The sequence below is a fragment of the Camelina sativa genome, chromosome 20 (genome assembly GCF_000633955.1).
Source record: "Camelina sativa cultivar DH55 chromosome 20, Cs, whole genome shotgun sequence".
NCBI lineage: Eukaryota > Viridiplantae > Streptophyta > Magnoliopsida > Brassicales > Brassicaceae > Camelina > Camelina sativa.
This window is the reverse complement of record NC_025704.1, coordinates 10,808,447-10,825,886: the sequence shown is the minus strand read 5'-3', so window position 1 is coordinate 10,825,886 and position 17,440 is coordinate 10,808,447. Positions and strand designations below refer to the sequence as shown.

Sequence of the window (17,440 nt, the reverse complement as noted above, 5' to 3'; positions counted from 1 at the left end):
ACTCTAAAGAACAGACGTTCTCTGTAGCTCTTGACCTTCAATCATCAGGAGAAGATCTGGTGTACTCGTTTCAGGGCGGCACAAAGCTTCAAACATTCAAGTACAACACAACTGACCTTGGAGTCGGTTTGACATCCTTTGGTGGGAAATACTATGTGGGCGGAAAGCTTGAGGATACCTTATTGGTTGGGAAGAGGGTGAAGTTAACTGTGAATGCAGGTCAGATGAGGGGTTCAGGGCAAACAGCACACGGCGGAAGCATTGAAGCTTGCATCAGAGGGAGAGATTACCCGGTCAGAAATGAGCAAATCGGGTTGACAGTGACCGCTCTGTCTTTCAACCGAGAGCTGGTCTTGAACTGGGGTTTACAGACTCAACTTAGACCAGCCCGGGGCACGAACATAGACGTCAATATAAACATGAACAATAGGAAAATGGGGAAGATAAACGTGAAACTCAATAGCTCTGAGCACTGGGAGATCGCTTTGATATCAGCTTTAACGATGTTCAAGGCTTTAGTACGGCGGAGGAAGAGTGAAACGACAAAGGAAAATGAAGAAGAAGAGTTGTGAGTTTTCTTCGTTTCCTGGTTTCTCTCAAAAATTAGGTAGACAAAATATATATTTTGGACATTTATAAATAGATAACTGTTGTAAAAGATGTTTGGAAGAAACAGAACATGCACATCTCCTTCAAATGTCAAATGTTATACTCTTGTCTTGTTGATTATAACTGGTGTGCAAGAGTCTCGTTAGTCTAGTGTGATGTTTATGTGGTTGTTAGAACATATGGCTCTCTAGTATGACGCAAGATGATAGTCATTTGTTTATCACAAGAGGTAGAGGGTAAAGATAAAAAAATTTATAATGAAACATGTTCTAAGGAAAAGGAAAGAAAACAGAAATTAGCAGTAAAAATAGCATTACTAATAAATATTAATCTTTATTTAATACTGATTAAGTTTGAATTTTTTTTTTTTAATTTTTTTTTTTATTTTACTTGGAACAGTGCTAGTTATTTCTTCAAGATTGTGGTTGTGTAGCTTGCACATTTGTAATGCAGTTTTTTTTAGCAAGTACTGTACCACTTGATGGTTAATAGGGGGAAAAGTTGAACCTTAAAACAGACAGCTTTAGGTATCAGTATTTAATGAAGGCTGTTGTTTTGTAAACTATGCAAAATTTAAAGATGCGGATTAGAGCACTGCACAATCAGACCACTCTTCCGGGAGCTTCTACCATCAGTCGTCGTCACAAGAGAAGATAATCTTCTTACCGCAGAACTCAGCTACCTTCGGTTTCTTCAGGTTAGGTTTGGTCGCCAAATCAAGGCCTCCTCCTCGAAGTTTGTCTTCATACCAAAGCTTCTCTACAAGGTCGTACTTGGGTGGGAGAGGGTATGGAGCTGCTATCTCTGCCAATTGAAGAGAAATCTCAAAGTAGCGCAGAACTTCACCATTCTTCTTTTCAAGAGCCTCCTCTGCTTCCTCAGCAGAAGCAAACTCAATAAACCCACAGCCCACATGATTCCCCCTGTGGTCTACAATAAGTCGAACACGGACAACTTCTCCAACATCTTCGAAGAAAGTGACAATATGTGATAACGTAGTATGGCAAGAGAGACCGGAAACAAAGAGCGTCTTCTTTGTTACCGCAAATGGCTCAACAAGATCGGGAGTTTCATCAAGTACTCCTTTCACTGCCTCGTTTTCTTCTTCCAATGGAAGGCTTTCTTGTCGTCTAAGGTAGTCTTCGTACCAAACATTGTAATCTATGCAATACTTATACTTGGGTAGATGGTTTGGAGCCTCAAACACATCAAGAACAATCTTGCGATCATGCAAATATTCACCGTTCTTCTTTTCCAGCGCCTTCTCAGCTTCGTTATCAGAAGAAAACTCAACAAAGCCAAAACCCACATGCCTGCCCTTTTTGTCTGAAATAAGTCGAACATGAACAACTTCTCCAACGTCTTTGAAGAAATTGATGATATGTGATATTTCAGTCTGGGGAGAGACATGGGAGACAAAGATGGTCTTTTTCTGTACGGCAACTGCCTCAACATAAGCAGGAGTTTCATCATGTTCTCTCATCAAAAAAATCTTATGACCATGCAAATAATTATCATCGTTCTTCTTCTTTCTCAGAGCCTTCTTTGCAAAGTGAGCAGAAGCAAACTCAACAAAGGCATAGCCCAAATGCTTGCCCTGGTTGTTCACAATAAGTCGAACACTAACAACTCTCATACCTTTGAATAAACGTTTGATATCTGATATGTTAGTGTAGGGAGAGAGATTGGCGACAACGACTACTTTCTCATTGTAATGAAATCCTACGTGGCGTTCTCGTCGAATGTAGTTTTCAAACCTAGCATCGTATTCTTTGCAATACTTGGGCAGAACGTATGAATCCGACTTGAAATCAGCCATATAAAGTAGAATCTTATGACCATGCAAATATTCACCATACTTGTTTTCCAGCGCCATCTTTACTTGGTTAGCAGAAGCAAGCTCAACAAAGGCATAGCCACAATGCTTGTACCGGTGGCCTACCATAAGTCGAACATGAACAACGTCTCCAACATCACTGAAGAAAGAGATGATATCTGATACTTTTGTTCTGCGAGGGAGGCGGCAAACAAATAACGTCTTGTTTGTTACGGCAACTGCCTCGGGAATGGGAATGGGAATGCCATCATCAAGTCCCTCCACTGCCTCTTTAACTGAGATTAAATTAGCCTCAGCCGTTGTCTCATCCTTATGTCTCTTCACAATCGGTTTGTTCTCCAAATCATCTTCAAGGTTTCGCTTACCAAGTAAACTAGCTTTCGTGGCCGATTCTTTGCTAGAACTGGCGCCCATTGATGGATGAATATGAAAACAGCGACGGTCGTTTATTTTCCGGGAAGGGTTCAGACTTCAGAGCAGCCACCAAAAATAAGCTATGTAATTGTAAATAATAAAAACTAAAGATCTCTCTCCATGAACGGATTAAGTATAGATTTAATTTACATTTTTATGTTTTGTTAACTTTGTTCGCCGACGTTATGTAATTTACATTTTTTTTTACTGAAGTCTTATGTTTTGTTAATTTTGTTCGCAGCCGTTATGTAGTGCTTGATTTTTCACTTTGTCCAGAAAACTTATACGAGACAAAAAAATAAAAAAATAATTGGGTATTTAAACAATGACGGGCCCAAGTAATTAGATGGGCCTAATGATAATAAGGCCTCAAAGGGAGACTAGGGTTTATACACACTATATATTTAAGAGCTCGCCTCACTACTCAACACCGCGCAGCTAAACTTTGTTGGAGAAACCCTAATCGGCGACAATGGGTACGAACGATCTCTCCCCTCTCTCTCTATCTCGATTCCGATTTCTCCACTTCTTCGATCTCGTTCCTGTGTAATGCTATTGAATGTATTTGATGATAGAATCTGATGTATGTAACCTGATTTATCTTTAGGTATTTCTCGTGACTCAATCCACAAGAGGCGTGCCACTGGAGGCAAGCAAAAGCAATGGAGGAAGAAGCGAAAGTAAGTCTTTTTACATTTTCTCGTTTTCAGATCTCTCTCGATTCATGTTTCTGCTACGCTCGTCTTATGTTAGAGTTTGTGAATCTCCATTTCTTAAACGCTTTACAGTTAGTCTGATGTTGTGATCTGTTAAATCCGAGTGTTGTTCGCCTTTTAGTATATTCGGAAACCGTACTGGAATTATATAGCGAGATCATATATAGTATGAGATTCTTCATAAGCTGATTGTGTTTAACCTGGTCTGTATTGTTTATCACATTTCTGGTGTAGTGATATGTTACTTTTGATTTTTTTATTATTGGTGTTATGCAACTGGTTTGTAATGGTTTATGTTTTGGGGTTTGGTGAAGGTACGAGATGGGAAGGCAGCCAGCCAACACCAAGCTCTCAAGCAACAAGACGGTCAGAAGAATCCGAGTTCGTGGTGGAAATGTTAAGTGGCGTGCGTTGAGACTCGATACCGGTAACTACGCTTGGGGAAGTGAAGCTGTCACCCGCAAGACCAGGGTTCTTGACGTCGTCTACAATGCCTCCAACAATGAGCTTGTCCGTACTAAAACACTTGTGAAGAGTGCTATCGTTCAGGTTGATGCTGCTCCATTCAAGCAATGGTATCTCCAGCACTACGGTGTTGAGGTTGGTCGCAAGAAGAAGACTGCTGTCACTACCACCAAGAAGGATGGAGAGGTTAGACCATTTTAACATTTTGTTCATTTGCTTTTGATGTTTGAGTCTGTTCAATGCTTCGTTTTAGTCATATTTTTGTGGTATTAATACAAAATCTTATGATACTATTATACATTGTTTACAATATATAGGATGGTGATGAGGCAGCACCAGCTGTTGCTGAGGAGACCAAGAAGAGCAACCACGTCCAGAGAAAGATTGAGAGCCGTCAAGAGACTCGCACCCTTGATTCACACATTGAGGACCAATTCGCAAGTGGACGTTTGTTGGCTTGTATCTCATCTAGGCCCGGCCAGTGTGGTCGTGCTGATGGGTAATTCATCTCGTGCCCTTCTCTAGCTCGTTGTGTTTGCTCCTTAATTAATGTTTTGCTGATGGTCTCTTTTATTGTTGCAAATAATATGCAGATACATCTTGGAAGGTAAAGAGTTGGAGTTCTACATGAAGAAGATCCAGAAGAAGAAGGGCAAGGGTGCTGCTTAGAGTCTCTTCTTATCTGCCTTGAGCTTTTGTCTTACAACATGTTTTGATTTTTCAGTTTCAATTGTCTGAGAAACTATGTTTTTGGATTAGCTTGTCGTGGTATTTTCCTAAAACTCTTCATCAGTTATTATGGTACAATTACAATGGTTTTGTCTCTGATCTTTTTTTATTTATATTATTACTGATGAATCAGGTCTCTTTACAATTATAATTACAGTTCGTTTATTTGAAACTAATTAGCAGGGAGAGTCTTGAGTTCTTTAGAATGTACAATATACGAAATAGATGATTGTTACAAGATCTTGTAATTAGCAGTTTTCATTTTATTGCAATTTTTTCGATTATCGCTGGTCGACGAGAGGCTATAAACACATGCAAGCAGGATGGATCTAAAGCAGTGGGCTGAAACAATATAAAATTCAGTTTAAGCCCAAATATCGAAGTCCGGGCCATGTACTTGAACACTGTGTATGCACTCCGAAACCATAGTGAAATGGGGTGTGTTCATAACGTAATTTGGGATGAACTCAAAAAGAAGAAAAAAGAAGCAAATTTGGTAGCAAAAAAATCAGTTTGTAACAATAGTTTGGTGGAAACAGTACCCTTATAACGTATGTTGTTGATTTTGTGGGGTGTGAAGATATATATCTGTTGTAAACTTATTAGAAGGCAAAAGAAAATATCTCATTAGTGGTCGTAATAAAAAATCGATAATTAAAGTAGGATCTTATTTAAACAGAGAAAAAATCCACCGCAGTGAAGAATATTTTTTTTTTTTTTTAATTTAAAGAAAGATATTTATTCCATTTAAGAAATAAAAAAAAAAAGACTGGGAAAAAAAAAAGAAGAAAAATAGAAAAGAAAGGATATGAGCCGTTCGAAACGGATGCGTGTCTGATGTCCAGAGACTGATGAGAGAGCTGTGGTGTTCGTCACTAACCCCACACTCCAGCTGAGTCTTCTTTTGTCTTCTATCGATACCCAAAAAAAAGTACGAGATTCAATCATCTCCAATCCCACAGTCTTCACTTCCATCCACAAAAAAATACGATACGAGGAGGATCTCTCTCTCTCTGATCGTCCCCCTCTCCCACCAGACCAGATAGATGGCCGGGAACGATTGGGTGAACAGTTACTTGGAGGCGATTCTCGACGTCGGTCAGGGTCTTGAAGATGCTCGCTCCTCTCTTCTTCTTAGGGAGAGAGGTCGTTTCACTCCCAGCCGTTACTTTGTTGAAGAAGTCATTACTGGCTTCGATGAGACTGATCTTCACAGATCCTGGGTTAAGGTAACATCATATCTCATTAAAATAAAAAACAGAGTATGTGTGATCATCGAGATCGATGATGTGATGACTGATGATGAGTGTTTGGTTTAGGCTGTTGCTACGAGGAGTCCACAGGAGAGGAACACAAGGTTAGAGAATATGTGTTGGAGGATCTGGAATCTTGCTCGTCAAAAGAAGCAGGTCCCCATTTTTTTTTTTTGTTTTTTTTTTGCAAATTTTTGATGCAAAGAAAGAACTGTTTTATTCAGTTGTCTATTTTTTAACCCCTTTTTTTTGCTCTTTAAACTTTTAAAAGCGAGTTTTTTTGGTGAATTCATCAAGACGTATGCTTGACTTTGATCTTAATTGTTTGACTATCATCAAGTCAGGCTTTTTTAATTTATTTATTTTGGTCTCTTCAAAGTTTGAACTTTTTCAAAGTTTGCATTTTGCAATCTCTTTTTAAAAATAAAGGGGATAAAAAGTTCATAACTTGAGAAGAACAATTAGAAAAAAAAAGGGGGACCAAAAATGTTAAGGAGGTTTTTAAATTTTTGTAGTAGCTTTCCTGTTCTGCTTTTGGGGAGCTCATCTTTGCGACCTTGGATCTTAAAAATATTGACAATTGATGATTCTGTCTGTACAGCATGAGGAAAAGGAAGCACAGAGGCTGGCTAAGCGCCGGCTTGAGCGTGAGAGAGGTCGTAGGGAGGCTACTGCTGATATGTCTGAGGAGTTTTCTGAAGGAGAGAAAGGAGATGCCATCACTGATATTTCAACTCTTGCTGAAAGCACCAAACCAAGGTTGCCCAGGATTAATTCTGCTGAGTCCATGGAGATATGGGCTAGCCAACAGAAGGGAAATAAACTGTATCTTGTTTTGATCAGGTATCTTCTCAAATTCTAGTCTTACAAGTTTTTTTTTTCACTTCTTCTAGTCAGGTTATATAGTAAGGCTCACCAAACCAAGAAAGTATTAAGAATGTTCTTGCGTTTTAGTTGTTTGACAATCAGTGTATGCATGCAGTCTTCATGGTCTCATACGTGGTGAAAACATGGAGCTCGGTCGCGATTCTGATACCGGTGGCCAGGTAATGATACTTATATGGAGAATTTGAGTGATTGTAATATGGTACAAAGGTAAGCTAGTCCTTCTTACACTGCTTTTTACGTTACAGGTTAAATATGTTGTAGAACTTGCACGCGCCTTGGGTTCAATGCCAGGAGTTTACAGGGTTGACTTGCTTACTAGGCAAGTGTCTTCACCAGATGTTGACTATAGCTATGGCGAACCGACGGAGATGCTGACTCCTAGAGATTCTGAAGATTACTCGGACGAGATGGGGGAGAGTAGCGGTGCTTATATTGTGAGGATACCATTTGGTCCAAAGGACAAGTACATTCCAAAAGAACTTCTATGGCCTCACATTGCTGAATTTGTTGATGGTGCTATGAACCACATCATGCAAATGTCAAATGTTCTCGGCGAGCAAGTTGGTATTGGGAAGCCTATATGGCCTGCTGCCATCCATGGACACTATGCTGATGCTGGTGACGCTGCTGCTTTGCTCTCCGGTGCACTAAATGTGCCTATGCTCCTTACTGGCCACTCACTTGGTCGGGATAAGTTAGAGCAGCTTTTGAGACAAGGCCGCCTTTCAAAAGAAGAAATCAATTCTACTTACAAGATTATGCGTCGAATAGAGGGTGAGGAATTATCTCTTGATGTTTCTGAAATGGTAATAACTAGCACACGACAGGAGATCGATGAGCAATGGAGATTGTATGATGGTTTTGACCCCATATTGGAGCGCAAGTTGCGAGCACGGATGAAGCGGAACGTTAGCTGCTATGGACGGTTCATGCCTCGCATGGTTGTAAGTAACTTATACTCTCGCTATTTTCTTGATCCTTGAGCATTGACATGGTTAACACGGACTGAAATATATGCTTTCCGCATTCATATTTTATTGCTAACTAATTTGAAATGTTGGTGACAAACTAACTACTGGTAGATGTCATAATAATGTTCTGTCTATTTAATTCTTCAGAAAATTCCACCTGGGATGGAGTTCAATCATATTGTCCCACATGGTGGTGATATTGAAGACACAGATGGGAATGAGGAACATCCAACTTCTCCAGATCCACCAATATGGGCTGAGGTTCTTGCATAAAATTAACATCTACATAACTTTTATTAGTTTCTCCTGACAAAAATTGAGTTGAATTTCTGTATGAAATGTATTTGCATTATCTTTCCGTTAAAGCAGTTCACTCGACCTCCAAACTCTCTATGTGATGCAGATAATGCGTTTCTTTTCAAATTCCCGAAAGCCTATGATACTTGCCCTTGCGAGGCCCGATCCAAAAAAGAATATCACAACGTTAGTGAAGGCATTTGGAGAATGCCGTCCACTGAGAGAGCTTGCTAACCTGGTATAGGGACTTTTGTATAGACATTTGTATGAAACCTTGGTTGTTTATTTTATGTTTCTGATTTGATCACCATTTTGTGCAGGCACTTATTATGGGTAACCGAGATGGGATTGATGAAATGTCGAGCACAAGTTCTTCGGTTCTCCTTTCTGTTCTAAAGCTAATTGACAAGTATGATCTCTATGGTCAAGTTGCTTACCCTAAACATCACAAACAGTCAGATGTTCCAGACATATATCGCCTTGCTGCAAAGTCGAAGGTACTATTGGCAGACTTTGTCTCATAGTTCAGAAAATTTAGGATTTATAAGCTTAGGTGACTTTCTTCGGCTTGTTAGTGATCAAAGCTTATCGGATGTAATTAAGTAAAGTCCATCATATTAATATCATGTGCTGCATATCTTGATGCAATCATATATTTGCTTCAATGGTTAGACACTACTCAAAATACTGGTGTCGATTCTTCTTTTTAGTAGATTAATCATTGTTAATGGATTATATGCAGGGTGTTTTTATCAATCCAGCTATCATTGAACCATTTGGACTTACTCTAATTGAGGTAATGTATTCTCTATTGACAAATTCGTGTTTCATGACTTCGTTCTTGTCATCTTGGTAAAATGTGTTTCGTTTTTTTCCTTATAGGCTGCAGCTCATGGTTTGCCTATGGTTGCTACACAAAATGGTGGTCCTGTAGATATACACCGGGTATGTTTTTTTTACAGTGAAACATTGCAGTCCCCAAGACTATTACATACCTACTCATTTGTGCTAAAATGTACCTTGGAGATTTTTTTTTCCAGGTCCTTGACAATGGCCTTCTCGTGGATCCTCATGATCAGCAGTCTATTTCTTCAGCTCTTCTTAAGCTTGTTGCTGATAAGCACCTATGGGCGAAGTGTCGCCAAAACGGGTTAAAGAACATTCACCAATTCTCTTGGTCAGAGCACTGCAAAACTTATCTATCTCGCATAACTAGCTTCAAACCAAGACATCCCCAATGGCAAAGTGATGATGGCGGTGATAATTCAGAACCCGAGTCACCTAGTGATTCTTTGAGAGATATACAAGATATATCCTTGAACTTAAAGTTTTCATTTGACGGAAGTGGGAACGATAATTACATGAACCAAGAAGGGAGCTCCATGGACAGGAAGAGCAAAATCGAAGCTGCTGTCCAAAACTGGTCTAAAGGCAAAGATAGCCGCAAAATGGGATCACTGGAGAGGTCAGAGGTTAACTCTGGAAAATTCCCGGCCGTGCGGAGAAGGAAGTTCATTGTTGTTATTGCTCTTGATTTTGATGGGGAACAAGACACGCTAGAGGCTACAAGAAGGATTCTTGATGCGGTTGAAAAGGAAAGAGCTGATGGATCAGTTGGATTCATACTGTCGACATCTCTAACGATCTCTGAGATACAATCTTTCTTGGTGTCAGGGGGCTTAAACCCTTATGATTTTGACGCTTTCATATGCAACAGCGGCAGCGATCTTCACTACACATCCCTCAACAACGAAGACGGTCCTTTTGTTGTTGACTTTTACTACCACTCCCATATAGAATATAGGTGGGGTGGTGAAGGGCTGAGGAAGACTTTGATCCGTTGGGCATCTTCACTTAACGATAAAAAGGCTGAAAAAGACGAGCAGATAGTCACTCTTGCTGAACATCTTTCAACTGACTACTGCTACACATTTACTGTCAAAAAGCCTGCAGCGGTAAATTTAACCAGGAGCAACGCTATTAAGAACGTCTTCACATATCATTTTAGCTTTCCGTTAAAAGTCATTTGTTTTGTTTTTTATTCACAGGTGCCTCCAGTTAGAGAGCTCCGGAAGCTGCTGAGAATTCAGGCTTTGCGTTGTCATGTTGTTTATAGTCAGAATGGCACCCGAATTAACGTGATACCAGTGCTGGCTTCTCGTATACAAGCTCTAAGGTAACTTATTCACTACAAAAGTTGTGGTACAATACAAGTAACTACTGTTTTTCATTTCTGAGCATTGCCCTTTATGGTGAACCAGGTATTTGTTCGTTCGGTGGGGCATTGACATGGCGAAAATGGCGGTGTTTGTGGGGGAATCAGGCGACACTGATTACGAAGGGCTGCTCGGAGGACTTCACAAGAGCGTTGTTCTAACGGGGGTGTCTTGCAGCGCAAGCAATGCCTTGCACGCTAACCGGAGCTATCCTCTCACCGATGTGATCTCCTTAGAGAGCAGCAACGTGGTTCACGCACCGGCAGATTCGGATGTTCGTGATGCCCTGAAGAAACTAGAGCTTATCAAGGAGTGAGAGCCTGAAATAAGAGGAACAGAATTCCAATCATCAATGGTTGGTACCAAATGCGAACTATCTTTTTCAGTTGACCACATGGTTTGGTTTGTTTTCTATNGCTTCTCGTATACAAGCTCTAAGGTAACTTATTCACTACAAAAGTTGTGGTACAATACAAGTAACTACTGTTTTTCATTTCTGAGCATTGCCCTTTATGGTGAACCAGGTATTTGTTCGTTCGGTGGGGCATTGACATGGCGAAAATGGCGGTGTTTGTGGGGGAATCAGGCGACACTGATTACGAAGGGCTGCTCGGAGGACTTCACAAGAGCGTTGTTCTAACGGGGGTGTCTTGCAGCGCAAGCAATGCCTTGCACGCTAACCGGAGCTATCCTCTCACCGATGTGATCTCCTTAGAGAGCAGCAACGTGGTTCACGCACCGGCAGATTCGGATGTTCGTGATGCCCTGAAGAAACTAGAGCTTATCAAGGAGTGAGAGCCTGAAATAAGAGGAACAGAATTCCAATCATCAATGGTTGGTACCAAATGCGAACTATCTTTTTCAGTTGACCACATGGTTTGGTTTGTTTTCTATCTTCGTCGTACATAAGCTGCCGGAAATACCAAACTCTTCTCCATATGGTTGTCTTTTTGACACCCACCGGATTTTACTAAATTTATGCAAAGTATTTGTAATAAATAATACTAATAAAAAGAAAAAGAGGATGTTCCCGGTATTTAATTAACATAGCAAAATTAAATACAGTATATAAAACCATCCCTTTCGATTATAATTAGGAGTCTCTAGGCGACAAATGTATATAATTAGGGCCAGACAGATGGAAACACATGGCACTTACCCTAAATTAAAGATTGCTTAAGATGTTGAGAGCTAATGTCATTTTCTTCTCTACCATATTTAACAAAGACTCTATAGTATATGTGTTCTTATTTAGCATTTTATAATCTATTTATCCAAGAAATGTAAATAGAGAATGCGTATCTGATTAGGTTATTCTTGGGGGTGCCCCAGGAATGACCTTTTTTAGAAAGTTAAAAAACCGATTAGTCGTTCCTTGTTGATGTTTTCCCAAAAAGGCTAAGCCAACACAAATTTTAAAAGCACCATAATAGCTACAAATTATGGCCATTATCAACTTTAATTTTAGACAACAAAAATTCATACACGTCATAACAAAAGTTGTGGGATACTGAGATGTTGTTAGTAGCTACATAAACAGCATACATATACATGTTACAAACGTTTATGATTCCTTGTGCAGATACTTTTCGTCTATAAGTTTTAACATCACTTTAGTTAATTAACACGAAGTTCATTATGACTAGAGGCATTGAAAAGGTCAAGTCCTTTTCTAGTGGTAACTCCTTGAAAATGACACTGATTCTTTTTTTTTGCAACATTTCATTAGAAAAAAAATTAGAATCTTTTCATAATTTTTGGCTTTTGTGGTCTTCCATTTTCCATCTAACTCTTTTTAAAATATAAAATGACTTGAAATTGTTGCATGTCTGTTTTTAGTATCATTATTTTTGTTGTCATCCACTTGATGGAAAAAGCTTTGACACCTCCTTTACCCCAATTATTTCATAACTTATGTTGTGAAAAAGTATGAATTTCTAAATTTGACAGTCATGATGTTAGTATTTCGTAAGAACTAAAAATTAAAATGCAAATTTTCTAACTCGTCTATTTAAAGTCAAGTAAACCTTTACATCAAATTTTAGTTCACACAGAATTTAATGTTGATTGACGCATAGTAAAAGAGTACCTGTTTTTTTTACAATCAAAGTACTAATACTTATTTTCGAATTATTTATCTTACTAGGTTATAAACCCCCGCTACGCGCGGGTATGCTTATATGAATTTGTTTTTTAAAAAATTAGATTGAAAAATTATTTAAATAGCTATACATTGACATTAAATATGCAAAATTATTATAATGTTCGTGTTGTAAATAGACGGGTCTTGGAAAGTATCGGACCGCAACTCAGGTTTAGGTTGGTGCTACTGTAATGACGATGATCAGACTTTATCGTTGGGTGCTAGATATTTTAGATTACAACTATACAATCATAAGAAAGTGGATTCCTCTAAATCTTCTTTCTATGCACAATACTTCAAATCTCACACTCGGTCCAGCTACAGAAAAGCTTCAGCTCGATTGGACATTCTTACGACCTTTAAAATATGCCCTCAATAACCCATTTTAGAACTGTTCATGTTCCTTAGCATGAATTGCACCACTTTTCATCAGTTACTGGCTACACAAATCTTTGAGTTTAGTTCTTATTTAAGCTTTCTCAGTTTCTATGAATTCTTAGCTTGTTGGCTCCTTCACATAGCATTTGTCTCCATCTTCCTTTCACTTTCTTTCTCTTCTTCCCTTCCTAAATCTGACCTATCTTAGCTCCTCCACCACACTTGCCATAACCACACGGCATGAGTCTTCATATCCATCATGGTTTTACGTACTATACACGTACTTTTAAATTTTTTTATAGTTAAAAATTAATGAAACTTATACTTTTTATAGAGTTTTAAATATTTAGACTTTCTATGGAGTTTAAATATATATATTATTTAAAAAATTCTGTCAGGTTTAAATATTAGAAATATTTAATTCTTTTAAAAGTTTTAATATTTATAATATTTTAAACTTTTTAAAATTATAATATTTTAAAACTCTTTAAAAGCTAAAAACTATTAAAGTTCTAGTATTTTAAACTTTTAAATTTTTTTAAATATTATAATATATTGAAACTTTTTAAAAGTTTTAATTTGCTTAAAAAACCGGATTAAACCGAATAAATTTTTTAAATTTGGACGCCTAATAAATCAAGCTTCCTGCTTATTCATAGTTGGAAGCATTAGTCTTATTTATAATGGTTCTGAACCATTGTCTAAACTTTTTTTAGCCGATGTGGGATGTTGTACATAGCTTTTTTCTTTCCATAGATTGAAATTTTTTCTTTTTCCTAAAAAATCTTAACAATATAGAAACTGTCATATTTTAATAAAATGTTAATTAGTGAGATGTCTAATCCCTATTGGATGTTTAAAATAGAAAACTATTGATTTTTTTTTTAAATGTTAAATAATGAAGTGGCTAGTCATGATTGGTTGTTTAAAATCCTATGTGGACAGTTTTAGGAGCTTATAGCTTCTACTTTTTATTAGTATAGATTATAATATTTTGAAATCTTTCTAAAGCTAAGACTATTAGAAGTTTTAATATTTATAATATTTTAAACTTTTAAAAGGTTTCAAAATATAATATTTGAATCTTTTAAGAATTTTCAATATTTATAATATTTTAAATTATTAAAATTTAAAAATTATAATATTTTAAAAAAATTTAAAAGTTAAGAACTTTGAAAAGTTTCAAATATTTCTAATATTTGAAATTTTTAAATTTTTAAATTTTTAAATATTACAATATTTTTTTTGAAACTTTTAAAGTTTTAATTTGATCAAAAAAACTGGATCAAATTATATAAAACTTTTAAAATTGGACGCCTGATAAATCAAGCTTTCCTGCTCATTCGTTGTTGGAAGCATATTAATCTTATTTATACTTGTTCTGAATCATTGTCTAAAAAGTTTCTACCCGATGTGGGACGTTGTAAATAGTTCTTTTATTTCCATAAATTTAAAAATCTGGAAATTTATAAAATGTTAATGAATGATATGTCAAATACTGATTGGTTGTTTAAAATAATTATTAATATAGAAAATTCTGGAAAATTTTTAAAATGTTAATTAGTGACATGTCGAATCCCTATTGATTGTTTAAAATCCTAGGTGGACAACCTTAACAGCTTATAGCTCCTACTTTTATTTAGTATAACTATTACAAACGATCCGGTGGGGAAAAAGGTATCATTCTTGTATAAGAGGTACAAACCGGTAGTAAATTCTGAGTTGGTCGGTCTTAAAATCGTCTAAATTTACTCTATTTCGTTTTCTAAAGATTTTGCGTATCTCGGAGAGTAGTGTAAAACAAAGACACTTTTCTTGTAAAATAAAAAAAGGAACTAAAAAAATAAGAAAAACAATTTATTTTCTTTAGAAAAAAAGAGAAGAATTTATTGATAACCTAACTAACAACTAAAAGATGAAAACACGACACCAACTTCTACCTGCATACTAAAGTTTCGTCTTTAAATGTTGTAGCTGTTTCCTTACATTTTCCCATCTTCCTTTTATTTCTCTCTCCCTTCCCCCAAACTTAAATTCACATTTTAATTGTAACTTCAACAATAATCTTTTTTCTTTTCCCATTATATATTATCCTCTCATCTCAGATCTTGTCTTGGTACCATCCTCTCTTGACTCTTGAGATCAAGAATTGAGTCTTCTTGTCTCAAGAATCGTCGTCATTCGAGAGCTCATATGGACCAAGATAGTCAGAAAGACGAAACAGAAACAGTTTCGTGCTGCGACAACAACAGCAAGAGCAAGATCGTGTCTGGAGAAGATCACGGTGGAGATGAGAGCAGCGGTACAAAGAGAAGAAAGAGGAGAAAATCTCAAAAAAAGACAATGAAACAACGTGGATTAATGTCGTATTGTGAGCTACCGGACTACATGCAAGACAATGAGTACATATTGAATTATTACAGAGCTGAATGGTCCATTAGAGATGCTTTATTCAGCGTCTTTAGTTTCCACAATGAGTCCCTCAACATTTGGACGTCAGTAACAAAATTTTCACTTTTAATTTCATTTTCTTTTTTTTTCCTTTGGTTTAATATAATTTTTGTTTGGTTTTTCTAATCATTTGTTTTTGTTTTGGACAGTCATTTGATAGGTTTCATTTTATTTGTGGCACTAACCGTCGCCAATATTATTCATCATGATGGATTCTTCCCAGTGGTAAGTTGTCATTCATTCACCAATCATGTCTATTTCGTTTTTAATAACCTGATGTTCAGTCTGAGTCTCAATTTAATCCCTTGAGATCCAACCACTATGCTAGTTTCAGATTAGTCAAGTGGATGTGTCTAGTAGAAATAGATACCTAACTGATTCTGATTAAGATATTTTATTTTTCTTATTAATTATTTAGTACTGGGTTGTTATGATGATTATGAATAAAAATTCTTGGTATTTTAGATATCAATTGAGGCAGAAAAGATGAAATTAACATATCTTAGAAATTATCACAGATTAAAATTTATAACTTTTTTTTTTTGACATCGTTCTAACTTTTCTATGGATCTAGTTCTTCTTTAGTATTCCAAACAAACTCAATAAAATGCATTACATATTATTTTATCATCATATCTAGTACATGTTTCTAAAATATTTAAACAAGCCAATGATTATATAGGCTTAATGATGGTATATATTCTCATGTTGATGATTGTAGGATGCAAAGAGTCCAGGGAATGTTACAAGGTGGCCATTCTTTGTCTTCTTAGGAGGCTCAATATTTTGCCTACTCGCAAGCAGCATTTGTCACATCTTCTGTTGCCACTCCGAAGACCTTAACGTCTTGCTCCTACGCATAGACTATGCCGGTATCACCGCCATGATCATCACTTCCTTCTTCCCACCAATCTACTACGTCTTCCAATGCACTCCTCGTTGGTACTTCATCTACCTCGCAGGCATCACTTCCATGGGAATCTTCACAATCATCACACTCTTCACCCCATCACTTTCCGCTCCCAAGTACCGAGCTTTTCGCGCTTTTCTCTTCGCCTCCATGGGGCTCTTTGGGATTGTCCCAGCTTCTCACGCGCTAGTGGTCAACTGGGGAAACCCGCAAAGGAACGTGACGCTCGTGTACGAGTTGCTTATGGCAGTTTTCTATCTTGTTGGGACAGGGTTTTATGTAGGGAGAGTGCCCGAAAGGCTTAAACCAGGATGGTTTGATCGTGTGGGACATAGTCATCAGATCTTCCATGTGTTCGTTTTGTTGGGAGCTTTGTCACACTATGCGGCTGCTCTCATGTTTTTGGACTGGCGTGACCACGTTGGTTGTTAGAACCATATGTGTGATTCTTTTATATATTATGATTAATTTGTTTGTTTCGTACGTGCAGGTGAACAAAATTGTAATAACCCATTTGTTTTATATTTATTGAATTGTAATTCTACTTGTGTTATGTCTGTTGAATATGCATGAATTTCACAAGTCCATTTCTATATGAGAAGTACTTACAATTTACAAATCTTTGCCTTTCAATAATGACTTCAATTGTTTTTGCTTTAAATTATGTTTTAAGTATATATGTTGTCCAAATGAACTCACCACTTTTAGCACCTTAAGCAAAATCATTTTGTTAACTGTAAAAGCAAACACAACGTTGAAACATAATTTTTGAAAGCAAGCACCTTAAGAAAACCGAACCTTTTTAAAAGTTTTGTGATCTGTAAACACAAAAGCAATTTTGACCCAAAAAACAAAAAAAAAAAAATAATACAAATTTTGACAATTGAAACAATCAATAATTTGTTTTGCTACAAAAACAAAAAAAACAATGATGCAAAGAGATGGACTTTCATGTTTCTCATGTATATATGCATGTGTACTTAGTGCCAGGATTCACTAATCATAGGGATAGGGGCCAGGAATGAATTATGCACAACAAAATCTTCGTCAAATCTTCCGTTAGAGTATTCTCCTCCAAAGCCGAATTATCTCTTATTGCTTCAAAAAACTTTGATGAAAATAGTAAAGACAAAGGCGGATTAGACTGCAAACAAAAGTCCAAG

The 17,440-nt window shown here is 37.0% G+C and overlaps 6 protein-coding genes across 6 annotated transcripts in view; 5 read left to right on the top strand and 1 right to left on the bottom strand.

Moving 5' to 3' along the window:
* LOC104772394 (translocase of chloroplast 90, chloroplastic-like) overlaps window positions 1–572 on the top strand; it is a 9,339-nt gene extending 8,767 nt beyond the window's left edge. Inside the window, exon 4 of the mRNA XM_019241838.1 lies at window positions 15–572. Coding sequence (XP_019097383.1) covers window positions 15–572 — 558 coding nt within the window. The remainder of the gene's footprint in view (window positions 1–14) is intronic.
* Window positions 1,231–2,860, bottom strand: LOC104772393 (polyadenylate-binding protein 2-like). Its single transcript, XM_010497015.2, has one exon. The coding sequence runs from the start codon at window positions 2,858–2,860 to the stop codon at window positions 1,241–1,243; it is 1,620 nt and encodes a 539-aa protein (XP_010495317.1). The 3' UTR covers window positions 1,231–1,240.
* LOC104770412 (40S ribosomal protein S8-1) lies at window positions 3,253–4,871 on the top strand. Its single transcript, XM_010494836.2, has 5 exons — window positions 3,253–3,336; window positions 3,468–3,540; window positions 3,891–4,227; window positions 4,359–4,540; window positions 4,635–4,871. The coding sequence occupies exons 1-5, from the start codon at window positions 3,333–3,335 to the stop codon at window positions 4,708–4,710; spliced, it is 672 nt and encodes a 223-aa protein (XP_010493138.1). The 5' UTR covers window positions 3,253–3,332; the 3' UTR covers window positions 4,711–4,871.
* LOC104770411 (sucrose-phosphate synthase 1-like) lies at window positions 5,607–10,804 on the top strand. Its single transcript, XM_010494835.1, has 13 exons — window positions 5,607–5,999; window positions 6,090–6,179; window positions 6,625–6,866; window positions 7,006–7,069; window positions 7,157–7,855; window positions 8,030–8,143; window positions 8,286–8,417; window positions 8,500–8,676; window positions 8,922–8,975; window positions 9,062–9,124; window positions 9,220–10,134; window positions 10,228–10,355; window positions 10,441–10,804. The coding sequence occupies exons 1-13, from the start codon at window positions 5,817–5,819 to the stop codon at window positions 10,709–10,711; spliced, it is 3,132 nt and encodes a 1,043-aa protein (XP_010493137.1). The 5' UTR covers window positions 5,607–5,816; the 3' UTR covers window positions 10,712–10,804.
* Window positions 10,810–11,440, top strand: LOC109131148 (sucrose-phosphate synthase 1-like). Its single transcript, XM_019241806.1, has 2 exons — window positions 10,810–10,834; window positions 10,920–11,440. Exon 2 carries the CDS (start codon window positions 10,948–10,950, stop codon window positions 11,188–11,190), a length of 243 nt encoding a protein of 80 aa, XP_019097351.1. The 5' UTR covers window positions 10,810–10,834; window positions 10,920–10,947; the 3' UTR covers window positions 11,191–11,440.
* LOC104770410 (heptahelical transmembrane protein 1) lies at window positions 14,903–16,872 on the top strand. Its single transcript, XM_010494834.2, has 3 exons — window positions 14,903–15,411; window positions 15,517–15,592; window positions 16,089–16,872. Exons 1-3 carry the CDS (start codon window positions 15,110–15,112, stop codon window positions 16,707–16,709), a joined length of 999 nt encoding a protein of 332 aa, XP_010493136.1. The 5' UTR covers window positions 14,903–15,109; the 3' UTR covers window positions 16,710–16,872.